Below are 13,929 nucleotides of genomic sequence, written 5' to 3' on the forward strand. Positions count from 1 at the left end.
AAAGTAAATATTACCCAATGTAGTACTTAACAGAGACATGATATGTTCTTTTATACAGTATATGCTGAGGGACAATTAAAAAACAAGCTATGGACCAAAAACGGGCCACGGGCCACACATTGGACACCCCTCATGTAACCAATTCTACTCTGGTACTTTAGCATTGCATTATTAGCAGTGCTCGTGTCTGTGATAGTTACTGTTGCTTGACGGCAGTATTGCTGTTGCCATGGCAACACCTGCAATTTACATCCCCTTCCCTCCCCGGCACGAGCTGGAGCAAATTAGGAACTGACGGAAGTCCATGCTGGAGCCTATCCCAGTTGTCTTCTTGCGAGAGGCGGGGTACAGCCTGGACTGGTAGCTGACTGAAGTCATCACAGGAAAAAAAAATCTAACTCGTCAACTTTACCCAGCTAAGTTGTTCTTCTACCAAAGGGACATCTTCGTCCACGAGGGTGCGCAATAACATCGCTACAATCGGTAACATTTTCACCAATTTAATAAATCAACAAAGATTCCGGTGTTGTGGAAAGGTGGTGTGTTCGAAGCATGTTCGTATGTCAATATACACTTTTTCAACAGCTGTTTCAAACATACTTCTTCCTGGAGATGTACTTCCTTTTTTTTTTTTTTTATAAAGACCTGATGGGGAAAGTCCCCTCAGCGAAAGTGACATTTTTACTGGTGCTACTTCCTTTTGAGTAATTTGTGTGATGTATTTCCTTTTGCCGTCCAGCAGACATACGGATGATGGAGGAGTGTAGCTCCACTATTGCTAATCTGGGAGAAGAAGTGATGGACAGGTTGGCCAAGATGTTGGATAACGCCAGCTGTGGATGGAGGGAGCTAGCTACAGCTGTGTCTGAGCAGCCCGAATTACACTGCAGGTGAGACCTGGACCGTACAAAGAAGATGGAGTTGTGTTAGTTAAGTTAGAGTTTACCTATCAGGATGACGTAGTGTGGTTCTAGTTATTATACTGTAAACAGCAGAATAGTATACTGTAAACACAGCCATTTTCACCACTTTACAAGCCAGCAACTGCACTCGTCGTGACAGGAAGTGCCCACGTGGCCATTAAAGTAGTCAAATATACCACCTCGTGATATTTTCTAGCAGATTTACATATAGTGTGTCTGTGGAAGATGTAACTTCCTGTGACGGGGGGGGGGCGTGGCCACCCACTGGCTGCCTCGTAATTCAGGTATCAAATTGTGGAATCATGGTCTCACCTTGGCCACCCCAATGAAACATTTCTGGCTCCACCACTGCCTGTCAAGTAGCACCAGGTCTGAATTAGGGATGTGACGATGTCACCGTTATTGTGACGTCAGTATTATTGTCAGTATTTTCAGGGCATTGTTGATGTTTAACCAGCACTGATCTACACACACCCAAGTCTAACAAAGGGGTATTCTGTCCAGCCAGTTTAGTGGGCTAGCAAGCTTTGTTGAGTGGAAGGTAGCAGTTGTATTGCCGTGGTAACTTTGGGTAAGCCCATAGGCTGGTCGATACCAGGTTATGTCCACTCTTGCACTCATTTTGGAGATGAAGAGTACCAAGTAATATGCAATATGAATACTCAGCCTGTGTTATGTTACCTTATAGCCTTATATTACAGTAGCCTGTTAGTCTTATTCTATTACAAAGACATTGGACACAAAAGACTGCCATGGAAAAAAAAGCAAGTTCTTATTTATTTTTACACACATGAGTGTTATTATGTCCAAGTTGTGCAGTGTTTAGCGTTGATCAATGAAATAATAGTTGGGATGTTAGTGTAACACACTGGACACGTTGCTTGGTGGCATCCCTGCAGTCCTCCCTTGCTGCGTTGGCCTATATGGCTTTTAGCGCTCATGATAACTATACGTAGTCACTTTGTGTCAAATGCACAGGCTGGGATGGCTTCACTTCTCAGCAAGTAGACTCATATGAGCCCAAAGCTGAGAACCACAATGGCAGTGAAGTGTGATTGCAACTATTGGGGTATCACACTCCTCAGCCTCCCTGGGAAAGTCTATTCCAGGGTACACAAAACAAATTGGAAAAGTAGTTTGGGGCAAAAGGCCAATTATAACGAGAATAAAGTCATGATATGAAGGGAAGTTGACAAGGATTATACTGTGAAAGAAGAAGAGTGAAATATTTGGAAAATCAAAAAAGAATAGAGGGCGGCACGGCGGTCTAGTGGTTAGCGCGCAGACCTCACAGCTAGGAGACCAGGGTTCAATTCCATCCTCGGCCATCTTTGTGTGGAGTTTGCATGTTCTCCCCGTGCATGCGTGGGTTTTCTCCGGGTACTCCGGTTTCCTCCCACATTCCAAAAACATGCTAGGTTAATTGGCGACTCCAAATTGTCCATAGGTATGAATGTGAGTGTGAATGGTTGTTTGTGCCCTGTGATTGGCTGGCGACCAGTCCAGGGTGTACCTCGCCTCTCGCCCAAAGACAGATAGATAGATAGAAGACAGATAGGCTCCAACACCCCGCGACCCTCATGAGGAAAAAGCGGTAGAAAATGAATGAATGAAAAAAGAAAAGGCTGAAATTCACACTTGTAGGTCTTTTCGTGTGTCATCAAGCTGAGATCATTTTTTTCTTGAACTATACTGTATTTTAGGCCTCTCACGATAACATCCATCTATTTTCTATGCCTCTTATCCTCACGAGGGCCGTGGGTATGCTGGAGCCTATCCCAGCTGTCTTTAGGTGAGAGGTGAGGTACACCCTGGACTGGTGGCCAGCCAATGGCAGGGCACATATAGACAAACAACCATTCACACTCACATTCATAGCTATGGACGATTTGGAGTCGCCAATGAAGCTAACATGTTTTTGGAATGGAGGAGGAAACCGGAGTACCCGGAGAAAAGCCACGCATGCACGGGGAGAACATGCAAACTCCACAGATTCTTGAGCTGGGACTCGAACCCGGGTCTCCTAGCTGTGTGGCCTGCGCGCTAACCACTCTTCACCATGCAGCCTGTCTAATTATTGACCGATATTCCATCAATTCAACCTTTTCTTTAACTCTACAAAATGAATCACTCTCATTCAAAGATCATTGTGTCGCTAGATCAGGGGTGGGCAAACCATGTTGAAATGTTAGTTGAAACACAGCCTGTGGACTTGATAAAGAAACCAAAGACAGTAACAGAAGGATTTCCTTCTCGTTCGTCCATGACGTCATCCCTTTGTTACCCTGCAGTGAAAGGGACGTGACCAGATGCTCGCTCCAGGTGCTGAGTGCTGCAGGAAGTCCGGGACGCAGCCTCTTAGGTCTACTGGCCGATCGATGCTGCTCCCAGGGCTTCCTGCTCCGCTGCCTGAAGAAGATCGGCCACCAGGAGGCTGTACAGCTCCTCACTGCGACGGGTGAGGGTTCTAATCGTCTCTTCTGCAGCAAAGACTTACTGTATCTGCACGAGGCAACTCCAAGACCTCATTTGAGTGGTCTTTCCACACAGAACACCCAGAAACACGGCAGATCCGGGTTACAGCACATCCCAAGTCGCTGCAGGCGGAGCTGGGCAGCAGGGTGGCGTTGACATGCAGTGCCTCGGGACCGGCCGGTCTTAGTTACCAGTGGTTCAGAGGCAAAGAGGAGGTGAGCATTGTGATTAGCGTGATGTGCTTTCACACATAGATCCCAGTGTTAGTGTGGTGGAGCCTTTTACATAGAACCCACATTTACACCACCTGAATGAAGTGGAACAACTGGCACCCACTTCTCCTGTGGGTTCTGTGTAAGAGGTGCAGCTAAATGAGAGCAGACGTACTGGTCTGGCTGTGCTCCAGGATGTGTTTGTCAAAGAGCTTCCTCCTCTGTTGAAGATTTTGGAAGCGACTGGAAGCACCCCTGAGCTGGTTCTGTGTCCCTTGGGCCCCGAGCACCAGGGTTGGTACATCTGTCGGGTCAACCACGGAGACACCTTCTGCTTCTCCCAGTGGGCTCGGGTGCGCTCGGTTCACCTGCCATTCGGCACCGATCCAGGTATTATTCTCATGTGTGAAATTGCCTTTTTATCCCACAAAAGTGTTGGATGATGATCTGTTCCTTGCACTGTTGGACCGATCAGTCTTCCTTGTGGAGTAAATCTTGTCTTTTCAGGCTGTGGTGGTGCCCTCTTTTCAGGGTCGGCCAGTGGTCTGCGTATCATCTACCAGCCTCGTTCCCAGGCCGTGTCTGATGGTGATGCGCTGCTCCTGGAATGCAACGTCCTGGCAGAGCCCCCTGCCCAGTACCAGTGGTACCACGACTCCGTTCCCATGCCACAATACAAAGCGCAACAACTTCTAGTAAGTCCTACCCGACCAAAACACCCTCTAGTCTGCTTTAGTCCTCTTGGCCTAAACAGCACAGTTATTTAGCAGTTGCCCTCAAGTAGCCAGTTAGCACCCTGTTTGGGTGCTCTATTCCCGCAGTGATAAATGCGTACTACTTTCTGACCTGCAACTCTCAGGAAATTTAACACAATATAACTCCTACGTTCATTCATTCATTCATTTTCTACCACTTATCCTCACAAGAGTCGCGGGCGTCTTCGGGCGAGAGGCAGGGTACACACCGGACTGGTGGCCAGCCAATCACAGGGCACATACAGACAAACAACCATTCACACTCACATTCATACCTATGGACAATTGGTAGTCGCCAAAGAAGCGAACATGTTTTTGGAATGTGGGAGGAAACCGGAGTACCCGGAGAAAACCCATGCATGCACGGGGAGAACATGCAAACTCCACACAGAGATGCCCGAGGGTGGAATTGAACTTAGGTCTCCTAGTTGTGTGGCCTGCACGCTAACCACTCGGTCACAACGCAGCTATAACTTCTACATGTACCAGAAAAAAGGCGTCCGTCCATCCATCCATCCATTTTTTTATACCGATCATCCTCACTAGGGACAAGACGTACATTTGTTACATATTTACGAAAAAAGGTCAAAGATTGTCAAGAAAAAAAGTTGTTCATTGGTGTGGAAAAAAAGCCCTAAATTTACAAGATTAACCCGGACTCACACTGGATCCATCGTGGCTGCGGTCCTGATCCAGTCTGTCTTGCGGCAAAGTGCCACTCACCTGGCTCTGGTCTAGCCTTGTATACAGGAAGTTCTTGTAAACAGTAGCCGTACTGGCCTGTACAGAGGCGGCGGCGCAGATTTCTGTGTTTTTTTGGTGCCTATTACTTAATACAATGAGTACATAGAAATGAGTATACAATGAGTATGTTTATGATTAAATTGACCAGAGAGTGCGCTGGCGTCGGTAATGTCTGTGGCATCCAAAATTAAAGTTAGAACCTGAAAAAGACAGAAAAAGACTTTTAAATTTACGAGAAAAAAGCCACAAAGGGGACCTATGTTGCTTTTTCCACTTGACCTCTGACCTTTAAATGTGAGTTAGAATGTTGTATTCTGGTGTTAAACGAAAGTTTCAGATCATGAGGTGTGTGCATGTAGAATCTCGGGATGGCTCAAAACACTCGGTTTCCAAAGGAATGGTAGAAACAGTTCCTTTGCGACGTCACAGAGGGACGGACTTCATTATATTGGCGCGTATGTAAGCCAGAAACTCTCTGCCCTCCCACATGCACTGCTACGCTGTTTACTTGCTAGGAAAGCCACATTTGTTTCCAGTTCCTAAATATGAGAAGAAGTCGTGCATCTATGTCCTAGCTGTCCCAGGCGATGCCTGTTTTCCTACATAGTAAAATGTGGGTGCTAACCCACAAGTAACCAAAGGTTTCTTGGTAATAATGGTGGGTTTGCCAGAAGCCCTCGCCCAGCTGTGTCATGGCGAGCGTGGCCAATAGCGGTCATCATAGTATTAGCATAGAGTAAATAGCGTACTGGCCAATATCATGTGGTGGCTGCGGCTATGCTCCCGTGTCAGGTGGGAGCATGGCTGTGGGAAAGTGAAAGATACACAAAGCGAGCGTCACTGTGCTACTTTCAGATCCCCAGTGTGACCACGGCACACAGAGGCCAGTACAGGTGCCGGGTCTTCAACTTGTATCACCAGGCGTGGAGCGAGGCAGCAACTGTCACGATAGGTCAGCTCGCATCTGCCATCACCTGACATGATCACATGACACATGACCTCGTGTCACCTTCTATGCAGGCCCGACCTCCATCACAGATGTGTCGTTGGTACAGGTTGATCGTGGCGTAGGTACGTCACTCCCTCTATTCGTGATGACGCCATGTGCTCATCCTGCTAACAGCGTGGGAGTACTGCATGTGTGTTTCATGTCTTACAGAATCCCGTCAAGTGGACAGATCCGTCAGCAGTGCAGGAAGTCCTCCACCACGAGCACCAGCCAACACTTTCTATGGTAGCTACGTCTCATCAACACACCAACAAGCAACACTGAAGGCCATCAAGCCAAATAGGCTGTTCATCAAAAGTGGAAGTGCCCAGCCTTTAAGAGGGGATGGAATTTAGTGTCAGTGTCAAGTTTATTTATATTTAAGGAACCTCAAAAGTCAGGCATTCACACTGGAATCACCTCTTGATGGCAAAGGCAAAAGCTTTCTCTCTTTCAACTCGTCTCACTGCTGCTGAGCTTGGATGCAGTAAGATGGTCATTTCACACTTCTCATAAAACATCCCGTGGCTCATGGAACTAAAACGTCAAGACATGATCCCACTGGCTATCTGTCAAGGCACGGGAACATCCTTGCCCAATTGGTGCCGAGTGCAGTCCCATAACCATCAGACAAGGGATTCAAAAATGAAAAACATCTTCAAAGGCCTGGTCTCCTTCAAGTTCTGGAATGAGCAGGAGAGCAAAAAACATGGGACATTGAGAGGTGGAAGAAGGTTTTCTTCTCCCTTGACGGCCCTGATCCCAAAAAAGTACATTTATGAAAAAAAGTCATACCGGAAAAAAAGCCATATATTTAAGAGAATAAAAGTTGTAAATTTCTGGAGAAAAAGTCTGACAAAACTTTAAAATCTGCACGAAAAACTACAAAAAATTTACGAGAATAAACTTGTAAATGTACGAGGAAAAAAAACATAAAATTACGAGAAAATAGTTGTACATTTACGGGAATAGAAGTCTTAAACGTCTAAATTTACAACGAAAAAAAGTTGTACAATTTTTTGAAAAAATCATACATTTACAAGAAAAAACCTTCAACATTTATGGCAATAAAACATTTACGAGAATAAAAGTCAAACATTTATGAGAAAGTGTTGTATATTTATGAGCAAAAAATTCTTAAATTTCTGACACATTTCTGAGAAAAATTGTTTTTTTTTTTACAAGAATAAAAGTCGGAGTAAAAAGCTGGACTTTGACGAGAACAGAAGCTGTACATTTAGGGAATAAAAGTCATCCATTTCTGAGAAAAAAGACATTAATTTACGAGCAAAAGAATTTCTGAAACAAAAACTGGTGGCGCCATTTATCACCTAATTTCTTTCAAGATATTGTTTCCATTTTGTTTTTTTGATCTGTGGTCTTAAAGGGGACCTGCTATGCTCATGTTGGCCCTTTGTATTGAGTTGTGGACTCCTATAGAGCAGCTACACACAGTAACCAGCACATGAAGCTTTCTAGATCTTTCACAATCTACACCTATTCCAGCTGGATTTCCTTGGATTTGTGCGTCCCACCAAAAGGGACTGTTTTAATTTATTCCACCCACAGCCCACCTCCAGGCCCGCCCACTCCACTGTGATTGGGCACACCAAAGTACTTCTTAAGTACAGACTTTGTCAGAGACACTGCTGGTGCGGTGGAGCTCAGAAGCCAGGCATGAGGGTGCCGCGTGGACGCACAGCGGGTCTGACATTAATGCACCTTTCCCAACCAGAGTGCGCTGCTTCTGGCTTCAGCAACAGTTTGGCGGATATTTCACGTTCATGTTCACAAAAACAGTCCTATGTGAAATGCCGTTGACAGATGAAAATATTTTTCTCTCACTCCAATAACTTCTGCCTGATCTTGCCTCATAACCAGAGAAGCAGAGCTTGGGGGAGGGCAGATTTGGCCTTCAGCCACGCCCATATAAGAAAGCCCGCTCCTCTGTGACATCACAAAGGAACAGTTCTACCATGCCCTCTGAAAGCGAGCGTTTTTTAGCCATCCCCAACTTCTTTCAGGGCTCACTTCCAAATGTACAAACCTCATTATCTGAAACTTTAACACCAGAATACTACATTTTAAAGACATTTATAGGTAAAAAAGTGGGAAAGCATTTTAAACTTTTGATAAACTGATGAAGAGCCTATTTCACTTCAATGCTCCTTTGTAATCAAATGTTTTGTCCATCCATCCGTCATCCACTCATCCATCTCTCATCCATCCATCCATCCAGATCGGGACCCAGATAAATGGAGGAAAATGGATGGCTGGGTTTATTTGTCTCACTGCCATTTCTTCTTTTTGCATGTGAAGCTGGTTTAGGTCCAACAGTGCTAAATGTCCATCAACATTTGGATGAGGAGTGTATCTTTACCAGCCTGTCAGTGTAGACCTGCTGTATGTTCTGCAGCGATTCCTTGTTGCCTTGATCATCTGAGGACAAGGTGACTTTTCTCATGTGTCACGTCCACAGCAACAGACAAGGTGGCTCTCCTGATGGGAAACCTGAACTACCGGCACCTCAATGAGCTGTGTGCTCCCATGGCGGATGTCCACCAGTTAAGCAACCTGCTCAGACAAATGGACTTCAAGGTGGTTTCTCTGCTGGACCTCAATTGGCAGGAGATGCACAGCGCCGTCACCGAGTTCCTTCTGCTCCTTGGCAAAGGAGTTTACGGTTTGGCATGAAAGCATTGACTTCCAAACAAGTCCTCTACCAAAAATGCCCTTGGTTTTTCTCCTTGTGCAGGATTGCTGTACTTTGCCGGCCATGGCTATGAGAACTATGGCAACAGTTTTATGGTTCCCATTGATGCACCAGCCTCCTACACGTCAGAGCACTGCTTGTGTGTGCAAAATATTCTTACTAGGATGCAGGAGAAAGAGACGGGACTCAATGTCTTCCTGCTGGACATGTGCCGCAAAAGGTTTCCTTTGACTTCCTCCTTCTTTTACTGTCCTATGCTAAAGTTTGGCCACCCCTGGTAATTCCCATCATTTTCTTGTGTAAATCAGTGGGGGTTTGGCTCTGTTATTTCATTGTGATAACTGATGGACACAGTAGTATTAGGAGTATAATCGAACCAAGGTTTCTAGGATGAACACACATGAAAACAAAATGCAGGAATGTGGGCACCCCAGTCATGGCGTTGATTTGAACACCTTAATTGTTGATTGTTCAACATAATACCATGCTCGAAATGTTAATTTTGATGTTAGCATGCTAACACCTAGCATAATAGTTCCAAGTGTTAATGTAAGTGTCTAGCTATGAAAATGGTTAAAAAAAGCTATTATGCCCATGTTAGCATACTGGCAATGTTAACATGCTAAAATGTGTCTAGCTATGAAAATGCCTAGAAATGATTCTATGCTAATGTTAGCATAAGAGGTGAGTATTTATATAGGTTTCTAGCTATGAAAATGTATACAATTGCTACTACGCTGATGTCACAATAATCTTAGCTTGCTAACTCCTAGCATGATTGCGCTCTGTGTTTATGCATTTACTAGCAAGCCTAACATACTAACGTTAATATGCAAACACTTACCATAGTAGCAACCGGGAAGGCCAAATGTCCCAAATGAGGCGAGAATTTTAATTTTGGAAGGGTTGAGAAACATGGAAGTGAAGTCGCTAGAACTCCTTAGATTCTGGAAGAAAAAATTTTGGAATTTTTGGGCTAACCAGCTAATAAAATGAATGTCCTGTTGAAAGAGTTGATGTTGGAAAGAGGTTGAGAAATGTGGAAGTTGTAGTACATCAGCAGTTTTAGGGGAAAGTGTGAATTTTCAGTATAAAATGTCTGAATGTCTTGAACATGTTCAATAGTTTGATGTTGGTATACCTTGAATCGGTAGCAGATAACGGTTTTAGAAAAATTGAATAAAATTTTGGGGGAAAATGTTTGGATCATCGACAAAATGTAATCGGTTATGCCATATCCCCTCTCTGACAGTTCCTGAAAATTTCATCCGAATCCATTCAGAAGTTATTTTGAACACAAAGAAACAGATAAAACAGAACCTCTGTGCTAGGCTGGTGGTTGGCGCTAACCTCGGCTGGTGCTCGGCGCTATGCTCGGCTGGTGCTGTGCTTGGCGGAGGTAGTGATGGAATTGGCCAGGGGTGTTCAAACGTTTGCTTACCACTATATTCTGTATTTTTGTGCTTCAAGTGTTTCTGTCCCCTTCAGAAACCCAAATGATGGAGTGGTGGTCCAGCCTGGAGAGGTGAAGGTGACGGCCAACATCGTGTTTGGCTACGCCACGTAAGCTGCAGCTCTTCTACTATCTACCGTGCCTCCAGGCGGTGAAGACATGAATGCATGAGTAAACGTTGGTGTTTAGGTGTGTTGATGCAGAAGCTTACGAGGTGAAGAGGGAAGACGTGTCCAACGGCATCTTCATAAGCTTCCTCAAGCGCCGTGTGTGTGATGGCGAGAAGGTCACGGTCATGCTGGACAGGGTGGCGGAAGGTATGTCCAAAAGTCAGCCAGCGATGACAAGTCAATTGATTCATACGTGCTCAGGCACCCGTATCTGTAGAAGGCCCCACAGTGGGCTTACAGCATGAAGACAAGTTTATAAGGAAGTGTGGAATCTCACAGATTGAACAATGAATACTACTGGCTCTCCATCTGGCTACAGCAGTAAAATATGGTGGTGGTAGTGTGATTGTGCTTCAGGACCTGGAAGACCTCCTTTTTCAAAATGCATTCATAGCAGGGGTGCTTCGATCAATGAAGTTATGGGAAAGAGTAGTCGAAGCTAGACTAAGGGCAGAAGTCAGCATCTGTAAGCAGCAGTATGGTCTCATGCCAAAAAAAGATGCATTACTACAAATGCAGTATTTGCTTTAAGAATATTTATTGAGAAGTACAGAGAAAGTCAGAGGGAGCTGCATTGTGTCTTTGTAGATCTGGAGAAAGCCTATGACAGGGTGCCTAGAGAGGGACTGTGGTATTGTATGAGGAAGTCTGGAGTGACAGAGAAGTATGTTCAAGTGGTGCAGGACATGTATGAGGACTGGAGGTGGAGGTGGGACTGCATCAGGGATCAGCTCTGAGCCCCTTCTTGTTTGCTATGGAGATGGACAGGCTGACAGATGAGCTTAGACAAGAATCTCCATGGACTATGATGTTTGCAGATGACATTAGGATTTGTAGTGAGAGTAGGGAACAGGTGGAGGAGATGCTAGAAGACCTGGAAAGGAGAGGAATGAAGATTATCGCAGCAAGATGGAGTATATGTGTGTGAATGAGAGGGACCCAAGTGGAAGAGTGAGGTTACAGGGAGAAGAGATACAAAAGGTGGAGAATTTTAAGTACTTGTGGTCAAGATTCCAGAACAATGGAGATTGTGAAAAGGAGGTGAAGAAGTGTGTGCAGGCAGGATGGAACGGGTGGTGGAGAATCTTCCAGACAATCGCTTCAGAACCGAAGTAAAATGTTTCAGTTAGTTGGTGAATTGCAGTGCTCCTGATTGTGCAACACAACATCACATCAGCCATCCCATAATAATCCATCACTTCTGTCACGCTCTCACCAGACATGGGCCGCTTTGAAATCACCCGAGGGAGGCAGGCTCTGGAGCTCCGCAGTAATCTGTCTGAGCCACGATCCCTCACTGACCCCATTCTGACCCGGGACTGTTCTGCAGCCCATTCAGCTCGGAACCTCCAGTGGGCCGTCGCTCATGGTACTGACTACAGTCTTAGCTCAGTGGGCTATGTTTCATCTGGGTTTGTGTCCTTTCCAGTCCTCCCTGAGAGTCGTTTCATCCACTTTGACTGCGGTGTGAAGGTCCAGCTAGGGTGCGTATCAAACTCTCCACCCATCTTCCTCTTTCTATTCCAACCTCTTCATGGGCTTATCGGAACAGCTTGTTCTTCACACGCTCAGAGCTCTGAGGTCCTGTGACTTTCACACTGGATTTTTAATCGGTCAGGTTAAACGGTAATGTGCCTGATAGGTTTGCTGCTGAGTTCTCCAACATCATGGTCATCTACACGCACGTACTGGACAAGCCCAAAGAAATACATTCATGCTCCGCTCAACTGATTGACTTCCCTGAGGTACACACTGTGCTTCTTCTACATCTTATGTCGTCAATTCTGTGGAAAAGATAGCATTTTGTCCTCTAATGGCAGGAGGTGGACATCGACCTGAAGAAGAGCAACCAGGAAAGCCTGCTTGAAGCCGGCAGTTTGTTATTAATCAAGGAAGATCTCCCCTCCCCAGAACTCCCCAGTCTCTACACGCGCATTGGAAACCTGCAGAGGCTGAAGGTCAGGCCTTGGTCCAGTGAGACCCATTGTTCATAGTCGAGAGGCCATCATGTCAACAGAGACGGACTGTAATGTCTTACAGAAGGAGCTGACGTTCTGCCTATGTCTCCATTATATTTACTCCAACATGGAGGAGGAAGTAGAGGAAAGGCGAGCCATTACAGTCGGAAAACCGCTGGTCTCCAAACTCAACCTCCATCAACCACGACCTCCTCACGCAAGCTCCGCCACCGCGTCCTTAAGCCTCGACTCATGTGATGTCTCGGAGGTCTCTTGTTTCTCGGAGGACTCTTCCTCCTCCAATTCATGTTGCAACTGATAAATGTGGGCACAAACATTGATGCTGATCATGAAAGCTCTCATGTTGGACTAAGTAGCGAAAACATCAGCAAGCACAGTACGTGGCTAGTTGTCTTGTGTCGCTGTCTAATAAGTCCCACTGGAAACACCAGCTTCTCTCTTTCTCTTGTTGTCATGCTAATGACTCCTGTTTGCTGGGCTTCAGGAATAACTATTCTACACGACACTATGTGCTGTACTACTACCCAGTATTAGGGCCACATTCCACAATAAAGTCATAAATTTACCAGAATAAAGTTGTAATATTACCAGAACAAAGTCTACTTACTTCTAGTCTCATTTCTACATGCAATGCTGCGACTGGAGTAGATCTAACAGCCCCGCATCCCAACTGCAAAGCCTGAGCCTGTATTGTATCTAGTTTCCTCAAGACTGTCTTTGATGCAGACCCATACGCCGTGCATCCATAATCTATTGCCGACCTTATAAGTGCTATATATAATTTTCTCAGCGTTTCTTTACTTGCTCCCCATTCCCTGCCTCGAAGGCATCTCATGATGTTTATTACTTTCTTGCATCTATCAACCACCTTATCCACATGTCTTGTAAATGTTAGTCTTTTGTCAAACCAGATTCACAGATATTTAAATGACTGGACCACTTCCAACTGTTCATCATGGAGTTTAATCTGTCCTTATTTAATCTTTTCTGTGCAAACTACAACTTTTGTCTTTCCCACTGAAAACTTAAATCCCCACTCACCAGCCCAGTCCCGTTCCTGCCACACACGCGACATTTCTCTCAAATTACTCCATCATCTGCAAACAAGGAGACTCCATATGAGCCATCAACTCGACTAAAAATTTCATTGATCATGACTGAAAAGAGGACTGGACTAACAATACTCCCTTGAGGTGTACCATTTTCCACCGTGAACCAAGAACTATGTTCCCTCCCAACTCTCACCGAGTTCTTCTCTGTTAGGAAGTTCCTGAACCACTGACCCATCCTTCGTCTTATCCCCAGCCTCCAAAGTATGATCAATAACCCCTCATTCCACATCATATCATATGCTTTTTCTAAAACAAAAAATACAGCTATAAGATTTTCCCTGTTAATTTGTGCTTTCCTTATCTCATCCTCTAAATATAATGCTGGCCCTATGGTGCTCCTTCCCTTTCTAAATCCACTTTGATATGGTTTTAACAGCTCCTTTGTTTCTAAAAAAATAATTCAAC

General features: G+C 45.1%; 1 protein-coding gene across 1 annotated transcript; it reads left to right on the forward strand.

Moving 5' to 3' along the window:
* The first annotated feature begins 457 nt into the window (after positions 1-457).
* On the forward strand, positions 458-13,007 carry malt2 (MALT paracaspase 2). The gene is made up of 17 exons (XM_058073143.2): positions 458-890; positions 3,215-3,381; positions 3,474-3,613; positions 3,841-4,000; positions 4,118-4,305; positions 5,965-6,061; positions 6,130-6,180; positions 6,269-6,343; positions 8,577-8,780; positions 8,853-9,030; positions 10,299-10,373; positions 10,453-10,580; positions 11,653-11,802; positions 11,863-11,917; positions 12,076-12,178; positions 12,254-12,391; positions 12,474-13,007. The coding sequence occupies exons 1-17, from the start codon at positions 751-753 to the stop codon at positions 12,708-12,710; spliced, it is 2,286 nt and encodes a 761-aa protein (XP_057929126.2). The 5' UTR covers positions 458-750; the 3' UTR covers positions 12,711-13,007.
* The last annotated feature ends 922 nt before the right edge of the window (positions 13,008-13,929 follow it).

The sequence above is a fragment of the Doryrhamphus excisus genome, linkage group LG4 (genome assembly GCF_037039965.1).
Source record: "Doryrhamphus excisus strain RoL-2023G ecotype Guam linkage group LG4, RoL_Dexc_Guam_v1.1, whole genome shotgun sequence".
Taxonomy (NCBI): Eukaryota; Metazoa; Chordata; class Actinopteri; order Syngnathiformes; family Syngnathidae; genus Doryrhamphus; species Doryrhamphus excisus.

Coding starts and splice junctions, on each gene's coding strand:
- malt2 (XM_058073143.2), top strand. CDS start 751: ATGATGGAGGAGTGTAGCTCCACTATTGCTAATCTGGGAGAAGAAGTG. Junction 3,382..3,473: donor ACAGCTCCTCACTGCGACGG/GTGAGGGTTCTA, acceptor CTTTCCACACAG/AACACCCAGAAACACGGCAG. Junction 10,374..10,452: donor ATCGTGTTTGGCTACGCCAC/GTAAGCTGCAGC, acceptor GTTGGTGTTTAG/GTGTGTTGATGCAGAAGCTT.